General features: G+C 45.9%; 1 protein-coding gene across 2 annotated transcripts in view; it reads right to left on the bottom strand.

The window, feature by feature from the left end:
- The window catches only part of grid1b (glutamate receptor, ionotropic, delta 1b), a 621,235-nt gene that overhangs the window by 34,257 nt on the left and 564,061 nt on the right, over positions 1-22,917 (bottom strand). For both annotated transcript variants that reach the window (XM_080873797.1, XM_080873798.1), the window contains exons 9-13: positions 8,534-8,635; positions 6,563-6,685; positions 6,179-6,253; positions 5,754-6,093; positions 4,531-4,669 (exon numbers count right to left, since the gene is read on the bottom strand). In XM_080873797.1, coding sequence (XP_080729923.1) covers positions 4,531-4,669; positions 5,754-6,093; positions 6,179-6,253; positions 6,563-6,685; positions 8,534-8,635 — 779 coding nt within the window. The remainder of the gene's footprint in view (positions 1-4,530; positions 4,670-5,753; positions 6,094-6,178; positions 6,254-6,562; positions 6,686-8,533; positions 8,636-22,917) is intronic.

The raw sequence follows: 22,917 nt of genomic DNA, 5'->3' as shown, positions 1-22,917 counted from the left end.
GATCACAAGCAGTGTGTGCTGAACTCTGCAGCGGAGAAAGTGCCAGAGATGCCACAAACTGCAGTTCCTCGAATGTCCACTGGAGGCTCACTCCAGCCCTGAGTCTGTTTTGTTCTCTGTGGTTAATTTTTTCCATGACTCACCTGTTTAAACTGTATTAAAGCCTAAAGTTGGCATCATTAGGGGCGTGGCCTCAGAGCAGACCAAGGACACGCTGGAGGAGGCGGCTCAGGACCAAGACCTGGTCCCGGATGAGCTGAAGACAATGCTCAGACTCCAGTGGGTTTCCAAACTGACCCGTGTGAGTCAGTGGTCTCCTTCATGCTTTGAACCTTTTACTGCGGTTTCCTGTTGAGGTTTCTTCTAAACAGCCTTTTTTTAATTTCCTGCCTCATATTTGGTGAACGTGACGGACGAGTTACTGGATCAGCTCGAGCTCCCGTGTTCGCCCAGAGGAGTCCGCAGCTATCGTTGCATTTCTTGCGTAACACACTTCACAAACCAAACTGAGTATTTTTTTTAGTGCTGAGGATTTAAGTATTTATGCAAATCACACATGAACTTTCAACATCTCCAAACTTTCCCTCTCCTCGGCTTTTGGACGAGTTGCAAGATCCGCCAGCGCTCCTCGCCACGAGGTCAGCGCGTTCTTCGTCAACAGCGAGAGTGTTAAATGTGAAAAAGACTGAAGCGGCGAGGCAGCCGGCGCTGGTTAGACGGGCTTTTTTTTGCAGTGCATTAAATACTTGAACTCAGCCGCTGCAGCGTGGCTCCTTCATGAAGAAATATTCAAGCCGAGAGCCGTTTCAGCAGCGCAGGCTCAATCCATCTGCAGATCAGCTGCACCTTCACACCCTCCTCTCTCGGGGTTTGTTAAATCAGAGAGGATGAGCAGCCCGTCTCCAGCCTCCCACAGCACTGATGTAAATCAGTTTCTTTAGTTCCCTCCTTAAGGTTAAGAATCGGCGGGAGAAGCTCCCGAGGTCGGCCGAGCAATTAACACGGTGCTGCAGAGGAGCGGCGGCCACGTTCAGCCGAGTCAGGCGTCTCTTTAAGAGCCGAGCTTCCCGTGGACGGAAAACGCTGTGCTCGCTGCTAATTAGCCGCCGCAGACCCGACGAGGTCACTCAGTTACAGTTTTACAGAACTGGTCTTTAGATGTTATAATTTATTCAGCAGAAACTCCAACGTGTTTATCGGCGTAATGAGGAAACAGCTTTAATTAAGTATCCACAAATTTGCTTAATGTCTGGTCTCTGTTTTTCAAACCGTTGCAGTGACGGCTCCACGCCACATCAGCTCACAGAGACTGTATTTAAAAGATGGACAGAGCCATGTGACGTCACTCCTATTAGCAGTTTGTCCTCCACTGTGTGTCGTCCACAGTTGGTTTCGTTGTACATGTTCAGTACAATAAAAGGCTACTCTATTCTACTCTATTCTACTCTATTTGAAACTGTATGTCACAAATGAGGAGCAGATGAAGAAAGTGAAGAAGCAGCCTGTGTTCGAGCCAAGTCTCTGTGTGCACGTGGTCTTATAGTGGTAAATGGTTAACAGGCTGCTAGTTACAGCTTTTCTCTCTAAGTGTGCTTTTTGTTATTGGTGTGCCTTCTTCAACCAATCACGCACGAGCCCATAACGGCCTCGTCTAACATCGTGCATGCACTCACGCTCCGATGGACGCAGCATGCAGACTGCAGTAGATGGGCATTGAACCACCGACCTTCTGACTGCTGTAGCTCAAGAACCACAGTTGCTCACTAACTTTCAAAAGATTGCAGCAATTAGTTGTTCTGCAACGCACAAATCCCCGACCCAGCAATCAATCAATACGAGCAGATCCACAGCGCTACGATATCCCTGCGTCGAGGCAGGATTCTGATTTAGAGGCGTTCAGTCATAATCCCGCAGATGTTAGCTTTGGATGGGAGGCTTCTGTCCTGTGCAGTAAAGCAGTGGTGTGGACAGTGTCTGATACTCTGAATCAGGACGTACCGTTGCAGGAACAGCTGCAAGTCTCTAAAACCCTGAACCCTATAAATGTACTCTTACTGGACAGAGCTCAGCCTGACCTCTGAGATCATAAAGACTGAGTGAACTTCCTCCAGCTGCAGAGTCCTTGCTCCCTATTTATCGTCTGAGCACTGATCCCGACAAAGTGCTGCTGTGTGTCGGAGAACCGGACACACAGAACTTTCTGCTCTCATGTGTCGCTTTCTACAGTTTGGGTTTTAGTTATAGTTTCATTTTTGCGTGAGACCCAGAAACTTGTGTTTGAGTTGAAGTTTGTTTCCTGGATCTGGATTGGCTCCACCTCTGCTAACATCTGGCTGTAATCTGCTCAGAACGCTTGGAACAATCCTGCTAACAACCAGACAACGAAAAAATTCACATAACGTCACTGGTGGAGATGAAAAACATCAAGATCCAAAGTGTTGATGAAAATCTTTTGTACAGTCATGTTTCGGGAAGGGAAACTCTTGATCGCGTGTGTCGGGCATTAGCATGTTTCTCCGAGGAAGAGCTCGAACCTCTGAGCCAGCGTGCCGTCCACCAGGATTGTTTCATTGTTTACAATATTAGCTCAGTAGGGGTGCAACGATACACAAAATTCACGGTTCGGTTCGGTTCGATACTTTGGTGTCACGGTTCGATATTTTTTCGATACAAAAAAATGTTCATGCCTTTTTAATTTGTCATTTATTAAAATTATAAATATATATTTTAACTCAAAAGTACAGTTTTTAAATTTAACCCTAACCCTTGTGCGTGTTTTTTATTTTGACAGCGAATGCGCACCTGCGGACCACTTATGTGCAGCCCTGGTTATTTAGCTCGTCATATCGCAGCCACAGAAATTCTTTTGTCCATGAAACCATGAAGCTGCACTTTCTTTTTGCCTTATAGTCTGATTTGTCATAACTTCTCCGTTTTGTGGTAAGCTTTTCTTTGGCTGTCACTTCTTCACCCTGACCTGTCTTATTTGGCTCAGCAGAACTGAAATGCTTTTACACACTCACTCACATAAGCTCAGCGATTCTCTGCGCGACCAACCTCTCACATGTTTAAGCTTGCTGCGTCATGTTTGCATAGTAAGCTAACGATTAATAAGACGATGTCAGAGGAATTGGTGCACAAATTATCATCACTCACAGATCAGTGCTGTCGCTCTCTATACACAGTTCGCAAGATTGCAAAGTGAAAGCAAAAAAACAAGCGCAAATTCAAACGCGATTTCAATATGTCACATATTGACAGTGGCTCACCGATGCCAATGACATAATTACCCAGCTACATTTCTGAAAGAATGCAAAAGCATTGACATATATTTTTCTTCCTACAATAGCCCGACGGGCAGGGCAGAGATAGATTTTGGTAGCCCGACTGAAAAAAATCGCTAGCTCCGGGACGTCGGGCTAGCGATATTGCAAGCCCTGTATCTGATTGAGGAATCACTCATCTTTGGAAAAGAGAGTTTATTACAGAGAAATGTCTCTTTCCAAAATAAAAGCTATACTATCCGCTTCTTCTGGGCTATATTCTCAGCAGCATATTAAACACATAAGGAGAATCATGTGCTAACAGCTGTCTAAATGACTCGGCTAAAGTTAGTAGCATGCTTGTTGTTTTTGTCTTTGCACTAGGATGATGTCGGTGTAAATGTGCAGTCATATTCGTTGTGTTCCCACTAGTGCTTTCAGGTTAATCTCGTTGAAATGACCTTAACGCCACAACACGGCAAATCTCCGTTAACGAGCTACCGCCGATCGCTCCGTGCATGGGGCTAGACGGCCAACACGTTAACGAGCTAACTGCGCTAGCACACTAGTTCACACCCATGTAATTGAGCATTGCATGGCACATCCAACATACTGTTTTACTTTGTCCATGACTCGCTTACCTTCAGGGTCATACGTCACATGAAAACCAAAATAATTCCAAACGCCAGATCTGAATGAGAGTGGGGGAGGTCCATGTTACAAGGAGAGCTTAACTTCTGTCTTGCTAGCTTGCCCTGCGGTCTTCCTTCTGACTATGCTGTCTGTGTTGAGCGCTCAGTGGATCTGCGCTCGACAGTGCAGCCTAGGCGGAGTAGTCGAACGCAGATTCACTGAGCGCTCAACACAGACAGCATCGTCAGAAGGAAAGTTGATAAAATAAATTACAAATGTTGTATTGTTCGATACATATGCGTACCGAACCGAAAGCACTGTATCGAACGGTTCAATATCGATACGAATATCGTTGCACCCGTATAGCTCAGGTCAGTTCTTCCGTCCCTGATGTCTGAGCTCGCGGAGCTTTAGAAGCAGGTCAGCGTCACTGACCCCGACAGGAAGTGCAGATTGTGGCAGAGCGTGTGATTGGCTGATGGAAGAAACCCATCGCTGTGGCAGGATGCTGTGTGTGTCTGCTCGGAGCGTGCGAATGAAAGATGTATGTTTACAAAGTCCGGAGCTGCAGACAAACACGCACAGCAAGCTGTTCATGTCAGGGCGAGTGTGTGTGTGTGTGTGTGAACCTCACCGTATAGCGTGATCCATGCGTGACACGGTGAGGTACGCCGCCAGGTTGGCGGTGTACGATGAACAAACTATGAGCGTGAAGAGCCACCAGCTGCCCATGACGATCCTCAGAGCGACCGATCCCACCACACCGTCCCCACCTGCGCGCACACAGGTGGAAGAGTTTAAGCATCTCTTCTTTGCATCTCAGAATAGAATAGAATTCAACTTTATTGTCATTGCACATGTCACAGGCACGAGGCAATGAAATGCAGTGGAAAATGAAAAGTTCTACATGTGAAGAAGACTATAAAACAAATGTAATCTATATTCATGATTAAATGATCAGGATCATCTCTTTCACTTCCTTTTTAGAATTTTTCTTCCTACTTCTGAGCACAGATGTAAAATTATACCTGAGATAAAATATGTTCACACACCGAAAGCATTAATTTTAATGGAGCTTGATATTTGGCTGTGGAGTGGCACGTAAAAGCCCACAAAACACAGAGAACCATTCTGTTTTCTCTGGCCCTCTTTATCCACATTATCTCTTCCATCACACACACACACACACACACACACACACACACACACACACACACACACACACACACACACACACACACACACACACACACACACACACACACACACACGTCGTTATTCAGACGTCGGGATTTTCGAGTGTCGAGTGCCCATTTTTAAATCATGCAAGTGTTTGTGCTCACGAGCTGGAGTGGGCGTCAGACCTGCGACCTCTCAGTTGCTCTCGGCAACCAGGAGCCCGCCTGCCACCTGATCCAACCGGCAGGTGAGAGCGGTGCTTCATCACAGCGAGCCGAGAGGCTGCGTCTAATCACACACTGTTAGGCCTAAAAGGTTTCCCAGGCAACCTGCCAGCCCATAATAGATGCAGCTGGATGCATCTGCAGGGAAAGCGTGTGTGTGTGTGTGTGTGTGTGCACTGTTTTACGTCCACACTGAGGACATTTCAGGGGCAGAGGTGACGCTCAGAAACAACAGATTTTGGAGCGAGAGGAAGTTTTTTCTGTTACAGAATTCTTGGAAAGTGTTCACAGAGAACTTTTTGGAAAGTCATGACATTTAAAACACTGAGGACAAAGTCACAGTCAAGCATGATGACTGCTCAAATTCCTGAAAGAGGAAAATTGGAACACGGGAACGCCTGCCTGCTCCGAATCGTCCCTAACAGCGTTCCTCTCGATGTCACCTTTCGCTCACCTTGCTGCACGAACGCTCCGTAAACGATCCAGATGGCGCTGTGCAGGGTGCCCGACCCCGCTCCGTTAGCCGGCTGACCGGGAGGTGCATTCTGGGACGAGGAGCGCAGCGCCTGCAGTCTGTTGAGGAGGAATATGAGCACTCCCACCACGGGGATTGCGGCGGCGATGCAGGCCCAGACGGCGAGGTCGAAGGGCGCGAACAGAGAGAAGATGTTGATCTTCTCTTCGGGCTTTCGGAGCAGGATGCCGACGCTGTAGTCCAGGTAGCGCTTGCTGAAATCGACCACGTTCTCCCGTTCTGGCGTGATGGTGATGGCGGACACCGCCAGGTCCGCTCTCTGCAGGGCGAGGGAGAGGAAGGGTTTTTGTTCACGCTCCAAAGTGACCGAGTGTAAGAGAACAGAAAGATGGTGCAGGCCCTACCTTGTTGATTAGATCGCCAATCATGCCGTTCCACGAGCCGTTGGGAAGCCGACTTCCATATTTACTGTCCGCTACCTGAGAGGAAGGAGAAGAAGAAAATCAGCGAGTTTATTCCAACGTCTCAGAAGCTCGTTTATATCGGCCCGAAAACAAAAGCCTCTCCTCTGCAGATGATCTGCCAGCTGTTTGACAGCTGCTCTGTCAAGAATCTTTGAGATAACAGGAAAGTTGGAGATTATAATCAGTGAAGCTCCTTGAGGCGACTGTTGTTGTGATTTGGTGCTGAATAAATGAAATTAAACGGTATTTTAAATGGTGAGATTGGAGCTGAGGTGAAGCTGAGTTAGTGCTCAAACCAAATGACAGACTGCTGGTCAGCCCCACCTGGTAGATCTCGTATTTGAAGCCCAGGATCTTGGCGAGGGCGTCCAGGACGTCGATGGAGAAGCCTTTATATCTCTTCGGCTGCCCGAGGATGTTCTCCGCCACCATGACAAAAGGATCCTCCTGCAGTGAGAAAGAGCAGTGAAGAAAAGGGCCGAGCGATGCTGTGCGTTCAACAAACTGCAGCTCCGAGCAAAAACACCGAGAAACAAAGAGCGAGATCAACTTTTGTCAGCCTTTAGGAGGAGAGCGCACAAACGGTGAAAACTCTCCAGCTGAGTTTGACTAGCTGAAAGTTTCATTTCATGCATCTTAGAAATGGACCTAAAAAATGCAAAAATACCCCAAAGCTGAACTTTACTCGGCTCCAGCTGCACTAAAGAGAAAATCTGCTTTGCAAGCCCAGACTGAATATTCACAACAGGGCGATGTGACGCTGCCTTTAATGTGCTGCAACAAGACAACGTTTGTCTTTCTGTTCAAAGCTTTTCAGCCGTTCGATCTCAGATATTAAACAGAATCATCTGGATTCACTTGGTTGTTTTTTAGGCTGCACCAGGTGTCTGCAGGAGAGGACGTGTTCACAGGTAGTATAACTGCACGTTTAGCTATGATGCTAATACAGGGCAGGTCACAATCTACAGTTATTCCCAGAAAGGCGTCGTCTCCTCATCTTCTGAATGACACGAACCTCCATGTTTAATAATCAGGGACTGCGGGGGCTGTTCCCACAGGCCACGCTGAGAGGCTCGCTTTGACTCTGAGCAGAGCCTAAAACAACAGCGTGCTCGGGATAAAGAAGGTTCACAGAGGCACATGCTGTGTTTCTCCATAGAGAAGCACGGGTGCCGAGTTTGGTGGTTAAAGTGTTGAGGGCAGGTTTCTGGCAGCGTGAGACCTGAAGTGTTGCAGCTGCAGTGGATGAATGGCAGGGTAAAGGTATTAGTCTCGCTCGGTTACACCTGCGTCTCCACGCCGCTGTGCCGGCACGAGAGGAAGTGCTGGAGGAAGCTGCTGCTGGTGTTTCTAATCACAGCGACCTGAGGAGCTGCTTAGACCGAGAAACACGAGCGAGCGCGGAGACTCGAAGCTGATCAAACACCAAACCTAAAAACGTACAAAGCAGTTCTTCTATTGGCTGAGAGCTTTCTGTGGATTCTCTGGGGTTTATTTTGTGCTGATATTTTTGAGATGCAGTTGAACCGACGCTTAAAGGACTGAACTGAAAATGCTGTAATAATAACAACAAGTACAACAACCCTGGAGTGGATCTATCCATCGTAACGCAAGCAGCACAGATGTAAACACGGCGCTGCGATGCTTCACTGTTTATGCTGTTGATTTACTCGCCATGCAGCGCCCGCCCTCCTCTGGATCGCACGCTCTTGGAGCTGCAGGGAGCATCAGTGAATGCTAACAAGAGATATTCAGCTACTGCAGATCTTTATCATGCACAAGGCATCCGAGCACCAAACCTCGGATTCCAACAAATCTCATCTGACCGAGGACACCAAACACTGCTGAAGGAAGGGACGTCTGAAATACCCGATTACTCTGATTACCCTGATTACCCCGATTACTCCGAATACCCTGATTACCCCGATTACTCTGATTACCCCGATTACTCTGATTACCCCGATTACCCTGATTACCCCGATTACTCTGATTACCCCGATTACTCTGATTACCCCGATTACCCTGATTACCTCGATTACTCTGATTACTCTGATTACCCCGATTACTCTGATTACCCCGATTACTCTGATTACCCCAATTACTCTGCTGTCACCGGGACCCTTAAACCTACTTCTTTCTAATGATCACAAAGGACCACCCCTCTGCTTACAATAAGAAGACTATGAGGAAATGAAAAGTCTTGACCTTTGACCTCGTGTTTTCTGGTCAGCTTGTGCTCTCCTTTCTTACAGGAAGATGGATCGACTGATTGTGTCCACAATAGCGTCCACTTACCAGCAACGTGACCACTTTGACCGTGACTCCCTGCATGCCGTTCTCTATCCGGCTCTCCTTCAGGCTGCCGTTCAGGCCGTGAACCGAGTCCCACGTGGCGAGCTGCGGGGCAACAGGAGACAGACTGTAAACAAACAATGTACAGTGGAGACATCAGCCGCAGCACACTGAGATGCGATCGGTTCGTGTGTCCGCGTGCGAGCAGCCCTCCCGGGGAACAAAGCGCGGTGGAATCATGCTGCCCGGCTCACAGGCTGCAATTTTACCATTTACTCCTCGGCCTCATCAGGTTTCAGAGCGCGCCGCTGCGAATCAGACGGAGACAATGAGGCCAAAAAATGTATTAAATGAATCAAAATAAGAGCCTGCCAGAAAACCACTCCGGTGTGGCTTCATTGTGCACATTTCCAGCCACACACAAAACCAACCTGACCTAATTAGGTCCACAGCCCCCCTAAAAACCTCCCGCCAGCTCCAGCAGCGCTCTCAGAGGCCCAAACAGCCTCTCAGAGAGCATCACGAGTTCATCGAGCACACTCACACATCACGGCTCACTTAAATGAAGTCCTCTTACAGATTCTCCCCTTTGAAGCTTAACAATGAAAATGAAGTGCGTTAATACGAGCATCCCATAATAGCTTCAATGTAATTCTCTATGCCTGCATAAAGTAATCTAATTACAGCAACCCCTTCTTTTGAGTAAATTTAAAAAAATATAAAAACTGACAGATTCACTGACGGGTCACAAACAGGCGACAAAGTCAGAATTCAGATTTTATTATTTCATGATTTCATGAAAAATCAGCCGATAAAGACACTCCTCACTCACAGGTGCAAACTCACCTGTCCATGCAGGAAGCAGCTGAACACGACTCAGAGCCACAGCAGAGAGAGGTTCACATTATTGATTACTGAGTACAGTCTGAGGCGGCGGCTCCATCCTTTTAAAAACTTAAAAACCAAGCAGGTCAGACAGTTACTGATCTTTCTTTTGGTCAAATCAAAATAAATACATGAATTCATTAATAAGACAAGAGTCTATGTTGTATTTTATTGGCATAGTTACCAATCAGTTAGTCAGTGAGAGACGAGCCGGGCACAAAGTATTCATATCTGTACAAATACTGCACTTCCTTACTTATCCAACACAAGTTTGAAATGAAGTCTTTCATAAGAGCTTCAGATTAAGCTTAGCAAAGTCGTACTGAAACATCTGACAGATTTTCCAGCGCCGTGCACATAAAATCGTTTCGAGGTCAGTAAACACAACCAGAGTTCATACATAAGGCACACGGGGTTATAAGGGGCTCTGTCGACTTTCAGAAAAATCAAAGGATTGATTTTAAGTGCGCCGTATTTTCCAAACAACACGGTAATAATGACGGCCCGCTAGCATGCGCTACCAAAAATAGTGCTTTGTTGTGTATCTGACGGACGAAAGCTAAACCAGTTCCACACCAGTGAAGCTGCAGCATGTTTACAAACCAGTTCTGGTTCATCTGTTTCACTCAACGATCCGCTTTCACTCTTCTCATTCTCCGTCGCCGCCATGTGCGTATGTAAACAAAGGCACTGCGCATGCGCGTTTTACCCATATTCTATCGCCATATTTCATTTTCTTATCTTTGCCCAACATTACACCGGTGTTACTGTGAACGGTATGATATGGCCCAGCCCTAGTCTCTAGAGTTTAACCTTAAAAATCTGAGTTTTCCTTCCATGTTGAATCTGATTGTCTGACACAAACATCTCTGTGAAGGACTCGCTCTGACTTCTGGGGACAGATTTTCAGAGCAGGCGGCGTTTTTCACTTTGATTTTTAGCTCTTTGCTTAAAATAAATGTTTGCCATTAGAGCCTCCCCGTCCATTTAGCTCTCTGCGTTCGTCCGTGCCTTTTTCAGTTGTTTCAGTCACCATGGAAACACACAAACAGACAAAAGCAGCCTTGTGTTGTCCTTCCTGTGCAGGGAGGCGGTGTGTGAGTTTCTGTTTGTTATTGAAGACACACACACACACAGATTTATCGATCAGGTGGGATGGTGGAGGCTGAAGGTTTGATTCTCTTCCACTTCAGTTTGCACACGCTGAGCAGTTTTGCTTCTTGTGAAGGAAACAGAGCTTCACTGCAGCTCCGTGATGAGTGCACGCTCATTGTGTTGCACAATTACACAAATCAGTTCACGAGCAGCTTCATGCAGGATCATAATAAATGGGGAAAGAAATCTATGGAAGGAAAAAACAGGTCAGTGCTTAGAAGCCGGAGCGATGAGCCGTGCAGTGTCTAATGTTAGACGGTGGTTAACGTTAGCATGCTCGCTAACCTCTGACAGGACGTTTTAATTAGCGTTGTTAAGCTAAACACGCGGCGCGGTTTGTCATGCGTGGAGCTGTAAACATCCAGCCGGGGTCGCACGGTGACACGCTGCCAACACGACACGAGCGCCTGCAACCAACCGCTTTGCTAATGATGGTGCTGCAGTCACATGTAACGAGCAGCTGAAAGCTGCACGGCTGCTGCATCGTCTTTGGAAAGCAGGAAAAATATCATTAAAAATCAGATATGTAGGTGCTGTTCTCATCCTCTGTATTCAGCATTCACTTTGGACACAGTTTGTTAAAGCATTACTGAAAGACAGCAATGAGACAAAGTCAGTCTGCTATCAGTCTGCAACCGAATGAGTCAACCTGGCAGGCATCTGTCTGGAATACAGGTATCACATCCAGCATCCAGCCAGGACCTCACAGATCTGAACCAGAAGTTCAAAAATCTGCAAATAGTGACGTAAAAGCTGCAGGACAGCAGTTTAACTCAGAATACAGCCAGCTGAGCCCTCCACTGCAAAGAGACGTGATCCATATGTAAACTGACCGGGATTTTATGCTACGTCTTAACCACAAACCTTTTTCCAAACCCAGCGACGTGACCTGCGGCGTAGCTTTGCTCACACTTACAGAAACGTAACGGCACGTCAGGTCAATGCGGCCCAAGACTGTTGTGATTGGTCTGTTTGGTACTTAGTGTAAGTAACACAACTTACTTACACTGACACAGGTTACATGGTGGGCTGTACAAAGAGTCACCGAAGTCTAAATCAGGCCCGACTGACTGCAACACGCTGGCGATCAGTCTGACTGCCTGACCCTGATGGTTGGAGACAGGTTGCCTCTTACCAGGTGACCAGAACATAAAATAGTCATCGCTGACTTCCTGTTGCAAGTGTTTGCATTCATTCTGACCAAAACACTGACTTCTTAGATGTTGTGTTAGTTACAGCCATGCCGAACTTTCTGCTTTAATCCTGTCTCGCAGTGCTCTCCTTGTTTGGCTCCAGCCTCGAGTGGACATTAGTGGAACTGCAGTTCTGGTTGCTTCTCAGGCCTTGGAAAAATCCAGCTTTTGATGGTTGGATTTAGCTTTGCACACCAAAAACTGATAAGTGGTACCAGGCGTCAGACACAGCTGGTGTTTATAGTTTAAACAGAGAAATAGGACAGACATGAGGAAGGAGTCTGTCAAGTCTAATAATCTGTGTCACACAACATCACGTTAGTCTCAAAGGGCTTCACAGCCTGTACGATGCCCACTCCGTGCTCACGCCCTGCAAACAAACACGGCGTCTACATGAGTTCAGGATGAGATGAACAGAATGAGCGAGGCGGCGAGCGAGGCGAGGCTGATGGGGAAGCGGAGAGAACAAGGCTAAATGGAGATGAGAGGAAGGAGGCGGAGAAGGAAGGAAGGAAGGAGGGAGCACTTGTTTAATAATCATGGAGCTATTCTGAGCAGCGCTGTCCTTTAGATGATCTCAGACCCTCGTTTTTCTTTATGTGTGTGACACAGTGGGGTGGTCTTCATTAACTCGCAGACACACAGAAATAATCTCCACAGTTTGAAGCACCAGCTCCGCTTCAAGTCTTTTCTTATTTGAACTGTTGGACCATCGCAGCGGGCGCTGAAATCGACCAGAAGAGAAGAAGAAGAATATGACCCCCCCCTCCCAGCAGCGATGAAGTGCTTTTTGTTCCCTCTGGGTCGTCAGTGACAGTAAGACACAGCAGAGCCGCTGGGACGTCTGCTGCCTGCAGGCCAGAATGGGACATCGCCGTCCCTGTCGCATTATTAAGTGTGTTTGCAGCACAAACTCGTGAACAGATTCGGCGGCTGTGGTTGAAATAAGTCCACGATTCACGTTTGGTGCTTCCTTTAATGTCCTACAAATGCAATACTTCAGGCTTTGCAGGCTCTTAGATGGCATTAAATGTTAATGCTACAATGGAAAGTGTGATTTTCTTTTAAAGGCGGTGTCGTGTAGCCTGCACGCATTTTACAATCCTTCATTTAACTTTCCCGCTTCGCTTGAGTAAACACATAGCCAACACACAATTATATTTAATGCCTCGCAAATCAAAACTGATATGAAGACATGCACCAGAAGTTTAAAGAAAAAGCAGAGTGAGGATGATTTCCCCTGGAAGCTAAACACGCACAGCTGTGCTCTCTGCTGGGATTTGGGTTTGGAGAAAGTGCATCACGTGCTGTAAATCAGAGGGAAGTCGGGTGTGAAAGGGAAGACATGACTGGATAGAAGAGAAGGCGCTACGGCAACGGTAAGAGCGCGTGATGCCACATCATCAAGGGAGGAGTGGCATGCTGGGAAAACTGAAGGGTCTTGAGATGGCAGATGGCTTTATGAGCTGCTGTGTCTCTCAACAGGCCAGCTAACTGAGCCAAAGGAAGCTAACAACACGGGAAGAAACAAATATTAGTTACATAGTTACAAAAGCTAGTTTCAAACTTTCAGACAGGAGCGCGACGTCTTTGTGAGGATTTAACGCAGCACTGATGTGGGAGAGCAGGCACAGCAACACAGCCCAAGCATCTCATTACAGCCCAGCTGTAGTTCGGCTCGCTCCCCGGCAGCACTGGTCTCTGTAAACGGGGCACTGCAGCACACTGTTGTTCAGGACTGACACAAAGCTGCTGCTAAATGCTAATGTGATAGATGACCTGCAGGACGGAGAACAAGCCTGAGCCACACAGCCCGAAGGAGAAGGAGCCTACTTTTTGTTCTGAGCTCGAGATCTCTGTTAACTGCTGCTGGAAGATCAAAAGAGACAAAACACTTTATGCTAATCAGTGCTGTGAAGGAGCTATGTTTGAGTAAGAGGCAACAGTGACGGAAACCAAGCATGAACGACAGCAGCTGTAACAGTGACACAGTCCTGGCTGAAGGGGGGTTGCCAAGTGGTTTGCAGAGGCTGCAGTAACTGTATGGATGCCTAAACAGCTCAAATTGCTTAAGTTGCATGAGCTATACTTAAGGTTTTTCAAAACGCTACGTAGAAGGCTAATCAGTGAGTCATCAGTCAGCTGGCACCCAGGTCAGCTGACCTGCTGGGGTTACTGGCTGAGGACGACTTTACGTCCCAGCAGAACAAATGCTGAAAAATGTTTCTTTTATCTGCTTTTAATTATCGATAGAAAAGAAAATGGTCTTTTTTCTGGCTATCAACACTTTTTACTGCACTTGAACAAAACTAAACTTTGAAGAAATAACGAAGGCAGTTTGTTCTGCACCAAAGAGGCCCAGCTGCACATCACCGTGAACACACCACCTATAATTCCTGACAATTATTAGATTATTAATAGCAGAAATAGATTTTCCAAAATGCCAGACAGTCCCAGGTGAACGGCCTGTCTTTCTAACTGCAGCTCGTTCTGCTGACTTACGGCAGCCACGTTGCTCTGCGCTGTGAGGGGAGCCGGTAATGAGAGCACGAGGACACAACAAAAATATGAGGCGTGCTCCGAGAACGTGTCGAGGGACGGTTGGTGTTTCAGAACAGCTTCAGCTCAGAGCACAACCATATCTGACGCTTCTTTTATTCAATTAATTCATATTTATGTCCCCTGGATTTCTTGAAAACAAACTGATGATTCAAACTAATACCCACAAACCTAGCTGCACTGTGTGCAGAGTACAGGGATTATATACTGTAAGGATGGACTCAAGCATTAATAACGGACCTGATGTTATTTATCTTTCTGCAATGACAATAAAACAAACGAGTTGGTAAAGGTTACATTAAATGTCGAGACACACAAATAGAGCAATGCTGCTGAGCATAAACCTTTTCAGGTGTTAAACTCACAGCATAGCTCACACTTTGTGTGCTTTTCTACCATTTGTACATCTGCTAACACTTGGCTAAAGACACATCATCCCTCCATATATCTGACGAACACCAACAATCTCAGTCTAAAAGGCCAAACCTCGGCTTTTCAGGAAGGTGGCGCCACCCACTGGTTTGTGACATCCAGGCCTCAAAGTGTAACAACGTTACGGTTTTACGAGCCAAAGAATTAGGCTAATCAGCTGATGCCAAATGGTTCAAGCGTTCTGTGGAAACGTACCCAAGCACACCCCAACCCGGTGACGTACATTTCATCATGGATGTGATGGTAAATGGACTGATTCTTATACAGCGCTTTTCTACTCTCACGGAGTACTCAAAGCTCTATACAACATGCCTCATTCACCCAATTCTCACAAGCACTTTATCTACACTTAGTGCTTTCTAACGACATTCATACACATTCACACTCCGATGGATGCATCGGAGAGCAAGTTGGGGTTAGTATCTTGCCCAAGGATACTTGACATGCAGACTGGAGGAGCCAGGGATCGAACCACCGACCTTCCGATCAGTAGGTGACCTCCTGAGCTACAGCCACCCATGATGCACGTGCCCCGGTGGCCACAGCAGAGTATAAGCTCGGCTTTAGATGCGAAGCTACACCCATGAATCAAATAAACGGAGAATTTCACTGAGCAAAACTGGAGGTCAGACTTCCTAGACGGTCCTTTCGCACCATTAAGCGCACAGCAGATGTATTATTTGTCCAATAATTGCATTAAAACTGCTGTAAAAAGCTCCGGCAACTGCTTGATTCTGACCGAGCATGAAGTGATGAACCGGCTGCTTTTCATTCAGCTGCAGTGTCTGCAGCCGGTTCATCACTTCATGCTCGGTCAGAATCAAGCAGTTTTAATGAAAGTCCCTCTTTTTTACTCTGTATGTGGGCAAAACAGTGAGTGGATGAACCTTAAAAGACCTCTTTGGTGCTGCCGGAGCTTTTTACAGCAGTTTTAATGCAATTATTGCAATGCAACTCGACCTTCATCTAATTCTTCAAAACTCTGAATGTGAACATGTTTCCAAAGGAAACTTCATTACTTGAATTCATTCTTCTTTTCTTTATATCCCGGGCTGTCAGCGTAGTGAACCGACCTCAGCAGTAATTCGGTGATTACATAATGAATGTATGAATCTTCACCAGGTGCAGCTTTACCACATATTATTTTATTTCCACCTACTCTCCTTTAAATAACGATAAATGTGAGCAATGGGGATCTTTGGGAGGTGAAGCTGGGTCTCGGATGGATAATGGACATCTGGGGAAATTAGAGGCCAGGTCAACATTTTCTCTGTCGTGGTGCGACTTGAGCCATCCCTAAGCAGTTTCTCTGCATCGTCCAGGGGGTTTCACCACCACGAGGAGGCATACTCTCGGTCTTCAATCATGTTTACCCCGGCGTCCAAGTAACGTGCACATGGAGACGAGGCCACAAGCTGCACACTGCCACTGATGGGCCGAACGCTAAATAATGAGAAGAAGGCTCCTGAAAGCTGCGTTATTGTTCTGCAGTGGTTGGATTCTGCTGGCGAGCCAGTGTTTGGACTCGACTCGGTGACTTTTCAGTCTCTAGCGAGGAGGTTTCAATTTAAAACAGACTATCTGATGAAGTGAGGCTTAAATCAAATCCCTGTCAATTCAGGAATCCTCAGAAACGCTCCACACAGTGTTCACTTCACATCCGCCTTCTGTCTTAACGTCGTGCTCTCCTCCCCGTGGAGGTCAACGTGGCGGATAAATCTCTCCCTCACTCGCAGCGCCGGCGCTCATGCATTATTCCCGTCCTCTCGGCTTCTTTCCTTTTCCTCAAATGTCAGGCCTCTCCCCCTCCTGTCATCTGAAAGGCTGCACTGGCTGTATTTCTGTAGCTCACTCCCCCGTGGACAGCGGAGTGAAATGCCAGCGTTTACTACCATTTCTCACCCCCCACCCCCTCTTTTTTTTTACTTCCACACCTTCACCTCCTCCACATCCCTTTTCTGATTAAAGATTTAAATGGACTTTTATAGGGTGAGATTTACAGCACTGGGCCCATCTTCCCTCGGCTGTCACTGCAGTTATACATGTCCCAGAGATCCCCCGTCAGTCACGCCGTGTGGGCGGCTACTGTAACGTCTTCTTATTTCTGTAATTAAGTGTGGGCTCCTTGTTTGTTTATCTGCAGTAAATCATCTTTCTCGGTCGACCCAGCGGCACTTTGCCGAGCACGTACGGCCAGGATAATCAAAGGAGCCCCGCCTCTTCATTTAAGCCCATTAAGAACCGAGCGAGCTCTCTGATATCCAGAAAAGTGTCTGCGGTCATGTTTGCTACGGTTACACGCACCACAGAAAAGCTTATCGGCTGGACTCTTTGTGCCCGGAACTTTCTGCAAACATGGACAAAGATGAAGCGATCTCCAGCTGTGCTGTGTTCACTGTCTGTGCATGTGTTTGTCATCATCAGTGTTGGTCAAGTTACTTGAAAAAAGTAATCAGTAACTAATTACAGATTAGCTCCCCCAAAAAGTAATCCCGTTACTTTACTGATTACTTATTTTCAAAAGTAATTAATTACTTAGTTACTTTTTAAAAACACGATTTACAACCTGAGTAGGTGATAAAGTGATAGATCTTTCAGCCCAATTCTACTTTTTCTGCATAATCATCATGCAAAATGTAATCAAATGGAAAAGTCTCTTTTTAAAACTTGTTTTATTAGTTTTAATCTTTTAACTTTATGCATCAAGCAAAGATTAAATTATCTGCAACATTCTCTGAGTTGAATAAATTAGTTTAACATTTAAACCTATTTTCTGCACATTCCAGCACATAAAATAAAATATTTTGTGTTTACACTCAGTCTTTCAAATAGATGCAAGTAAAACACAGCAGAAAATAAATAAAGTCAAAGACTCAGCGGTCCTGTTGCTCTATTTTCACCTGTAAAGCAGGAGTGGGGTAGGCGGAGGTTTACCCTGGTGCAGGTGTGCAGCGGTCAGTGGAAGAATCCGTGAGTTTCTCTGTGAGTTTCCCATTACGTCGTAGCTACTCGGTGCTTGTTGGAAGTTTAGGGGTTTTTTTCGCTGTAAAAAGAAGTTTTCTTCCCACGCACAGCGGACACTAATGTTTTTGTCACTTTTTATGGAATCAAACTCAAAGTAAGGTCAGTGCTTCCACGCTTTAAACGCTGCACGCTCATACTCTCTCTGCACTCGATATATGATCCATTGTTGATCTGCACACAGCTGCTGTCACGAACGTCGCACTCGCTTACGTCACTGTCGTGAGACATTCTCGCAAAAAAATCACGGTTTTAGTAACACAGTAACGCAGCGTTCCTACGGGAAAGTAACGGTAATCTAATTACCGTTTTTGCAATAGTAATCCCTTACTTTACTCGTTACTTGAAAAAAGTAATCGGTTTACAGTAACGCGCCATCTCTGGTCATCATGGTAAAAGTTAGGCACGTGTTGATCCTGTCGGTCTGACACTGACTAAAAACGTGTCCTGTTTCATATAATTTTATGTGGAGCTCATTGCACCACTTTAACACCACCACGCTGGTTTTAGGCTCGAGGCAGTGACGCACTGTCACTGAACTCAAATTATCATCAATAAACTTCACTCTGAAAGTGAAGCACTTCAACACAAAGCACGTATGATGTTCCACTAATGGGAGACAGTGTGCAGTAATACCCACACAGCGCGCACACGTGAAGTGCGAAGGCAAAAGCTGGATGAGGAGATTTTGCTGAAGTAAACAGATTTTCTCCAAGGACAGACAAACACAGTAATGTCAGGTCCACACACACACACACACACACACACACACACACACACACACACACACACACACACACACACACACGCACGCTGAGCAGGATTTCTACTCCACACTCTTCTCAGGAGACTCTCTGATGCATTTTACTGTTATGAAACCGCTTTGATTTTTCTAATCTACACAAAGTTACGCTCTCCGGGGCCTTTTCAAAGGAAACAGTGATACGAATGGTAATTAGTGCACACGTGTGTGTATTTGCCAGCTTTTGATTTCTACCTTTTTTGTTCATCTAAAGGACGGTTGGTGGGTGGCGGATAATTAGCGCTGCTGCAGGGACTCCGCAGAGCCGCGCTTCATATTCAACCTTCACTGGATTACGAACATTCGGAAAATCCTGTTTTCTGCCGTGTGAAGTCGTCTTAGCTGACACTGATGGCTTCACCACAGAATACGTTACGTAGCTGATTTAAATAAATAATGGAGGCCGTCAGAGAAAGAGCTGAAGGTCCCACCGTGACCTCTGGTCCAAAGCGAGAAGTCTCAACCGCTCAACAACTGCTAACGTCAAACTTTCCCCAATTTAACATTTTTGATGAACTTTTCGTCCATTTTTTCCTAATGTTTCTGATCGAGTTCACCAAATGAAGCCAGACATGCAAAATAATAACAGCACGAGCAGTTTTTATTCTCAGGGCATCAAACATGAGTTTCATAAATGCTCAGTGTGTCCTTTAGCAATGGCGCCATAACACACCAGATTTATAACACTGAGATGACTCAGTATTGTCATAACACTTCCAAACTGTCACATATGGATGCTCGGATCTCTTGGTGTCACATTTAAATGCAAATGGATTTCCAAATGTTACTGTTGCAACGGAGCATCATGTAACCCAAACCTTTCCAAAAATCCAGCCGAGCAGTTTTTACAGCCAGCGAGAGTAAAGAGGGGAACGCAACTGATCGCTGATTGGAAAACCAAGTTCCTACATGGGACAGTGATGGGCATGGTGACACTAAGGAGACCGAGCAGGGACGGTAACTGAAGCGACAGAGACGACTGAGGGATTCCACAGATGTGAGTTATGCCTAAAACCTCCAGACTGGTAGCAGCACCGAGTGTTTTCTCAGCTGAAAGGGGAGTTTAACAGAATCCAACAGAGCGCTTTGGAGACTGGATCGAACACAGGCACCTGAACATTAATTTAACTCAGACCCAGAATCAGGATTCAGGGATGGATGAATGGGGGACGATTTTGAATATGTCAGTCAGGGCTGTGCGATAGGACCAAAATCTCACGTCCCGATATAAGACATCTATCGTCCGATAACGATATAAATCACAAAAATGTAACATTTTCTGTAAATTCTGTGAATCTCGGGCAGCTCGACTTGCATGAAGTGTTTCCAGCTGTGCGTCATGTAGCTGGAGTTTTAACGATGCATGAAACGACACATTTTTAGACATAAGTTGTAACGGCGCCGTTTTCTTTGAGTATTTATCACACGGCGTGCTGCGGGGAAAAGCCTGTTCTAACGTTTGAGTCTAAGCTTTATTTTTTAGCACCTGGTTTTTTGCTTCTCATCCGTAAATAATCTGCATCTTTCACGTGATTCAGTTTATTTTGAAAAGTCTCAACAGGATCTTGAGCTTTATTGTGAAAGGTTTATGTGGAAAATAAACAAGCGGACACGCGATGCTGTCACCGTCGTTGGTGCTAACGACAACCCATAAAAACAGGCGCTTGTGCGTCCGTAGTGTGGTTATATTAAATATAAGAGAAAGAGAGAACTTTAAGAAATGAATACAGCCACTACAGTGACATCAAAACATGAAAACATATCGCCTTAAACAGTTTATTTTGCGACACCACGAAACAAACGATAGCATAAAATGAAACGACAGACGTTTGTATATCGTCATCCGATATATATCGTTATATCGAACAGCCCTACCGTCAGCGATGCCGGCTTTTGACAGACATGCTGTGCAGCGAGCTAACTTAATCAGCCTGACAGTATTGACTGAGGGGCCATTGAGCAAGAACAGCTCAATGGGAATTATGGCAAGCAGAGAAGGAGCAGCTGGACTTGTCGAACCCAAAGGTGTAAAGGGTAGTCGAGGGCTTAGAGAAGCTCGGAGCCCAATATGGCCGCAGGTGGAGCAGAGGCTTGTTGACAATTAAGTGCAGAGGGTAAATTTGCTGGATACCAACAGAGCACCCTCTGTACTGGATAAGCATCCAGGTCTCGCCTTTGCTCTCGATAAACTGTGCATAAAATGTCAGTAAATGCCAAAGGCAACCTCAAACTCACTGATGGACACATGTCTGCACAGGGATGGATCAGATGATTGGAGAACAACTGCTAGGCTAACGTTGAGATCTTTACATGTACATCAGTTTAATGTTGGAGAGACTTTGTGCACAGCTAGCTGACCCAAGCGAAGCAGGGATAGTGCAGTGGGGAAGTGGGAGATCTGGATGACAGGGTACACTGTGGTGAGGATGTGGAGGCTGGAGGTCCGGGGAGAACAGCCCCCTGAGTGAGAGTCAGAGATCTGAATCAGGTGCTATTTGTAATCTCGGGGGCTAACGGGGGAGGACGAAGAGAACCTCCGCTGTATGGACCACTTTACCTTTACTAATACTGGAGTCGGTTCCAGCAGACTTCCTGGTTCTTCCACATCAATCAGCGATGCTCTTTGATGGAGCAGCGAGAGCAGGAATGGAGGCTTGTTGAGAAAGTTTAACTAAGAGTACACAGGACCTCGTTCAGCTAGCATGTTTCACAGGTGAGGAGTCAGATGACTTCCTGATCGTGGCTGGAGAGGACAGCAGCGTCGAGCATGTCGCTAGCAGAATCAGACATGGTTTAAAAGGCGAGGGAAGCACAAAAAATGAGGATATCATTGCCCGAAAGAGTCGGAGAGCCAAAATGGCAGAAGAGCGCTGAGATTAAAGGGATGCAGAACAGAATCTGATTGGCTCATAGAGGCAGGAAGGACAATAACTACACTAAAGCAATGATGTCAGCACTGAGTGTGACTGCGTGAGAAATCAGAAGTCATGTAAAGAATAGAGCACGACCTCAAAAACCATTAAAATCAGGTAATAGCGCTCAGAGCGCACAATCTCACTTTCTTCTTCCTGCCTCTGAAATCGACCCGTGCAGCTTCAGCTGCCCACAAATAGAAGCAATGAGCTCATCCTGTCTTTGTGAGGGTTGGTGGTATCAGGAGACTCTGTGGGAGAGATTCTGTTTTTAAGCTTCGTGCTAAAGATCTGTTGCAAAAGGTGAAAAATAGCACGTAGCTTGAAGATGGCGCTTTGCACAGGTAGAACGCAGATGACTTTAATCGTCTGCAGATACAGAAAAGGAAGATGCATGAAACATTTATCAAAGACAAAATAAGCACAAACACAGTGCAGTGAAATGATGTGCATGTCTTTTACTTCCACCCGCTCTGCAGCTGATGCTGGGCTAACACTGCTAGCTGTTCCACATCGTTGCTGACACTGGTAACAGCACATTTCTATAAGCTCATCCCATAGATCCCATAAATCATGCGCTGCACTGAGGTCCAGTATCAGATAAAATAAATACAGATTTCTTTGAGCTGCAGATCACACAGCGACACCAGTGGAGTGCAGAATAAAACATATGGAGGTGGAAGAAAGAATAGCTCCTGTTTTACAGAATTACAAGTCTGATCTGACATTTTCTCGCTGCTTTCAGAAGTCTTCAGTACTCTTACCCTTAATCTAATTCATTTAGTCTAATTTTCGGTGCTTTTGTTGCATTTTGCAGGTCATTTCAACACAAAAATGTCATCGCTTTCAAAATGGACACATTTAGGCAGCTCGTCGGTCTCGGACTGCAGAATTGAAGCCTTTTGATTTCTGCCTGCATTTCTTTTCATCTTGTTATCACAAATGTGTCCGAGATGAATCATCGAGTGCTCCGCAGCGAGGCTTAGCATTAGCTTTGTTTGCTCTGAGGATATCTTGATGAAGTAAGAGTTTATTTATCACATATAATCTGACAAAAGGCGTTTGTTTGACAAATGTAGATAAAGAGTAACAGAAGCTGGCTAACTGAGGGGATGGGCTCTATACCGGGTCCCATCTGAAATCCAAACATTACATCTGCTTTTCATCATTCTGTTTCATTACAGCTTTTTCCTTTTCAGCCCTTCCATTATCAGCTCCCCTAATTTGGTGTCTCTCTATGGGATGTCCAAGATCTCGGCGGTCATTCATCACTGCCCACGCCTTTAATAGAAAAGAAAAAACTCCATCTTAGTGGCTTTGAAAAAATAAGAAATAAAAAGGGAGTGAAATATCTATCTTCTCCTATGTATTATTCATAAAAATTAGGAAGCTTCGAGTTTTCAAAGGCACAAATTGTTGTTAACGACT

Source organism: Rhamphochromis sp. 'chilingali', assembly GCF_963969265.1.
Source record: "Rhamphochromis sp. 'chilingali' genome assembly, chromosome: 22".
NCBI classification, from domain to species: Eukaryota; Metazoa; Chordata; class Actinopteri; order Cichliformes; family Cichlidae; genus Rhamphochromis; species Rhamphochromis sp. 'chilingali'.
The sequence above is the reverse complement of the archived record's forward strand: the minus strand, read 5'-3'. Positions and strand labels throughout refer to the sequence as shown.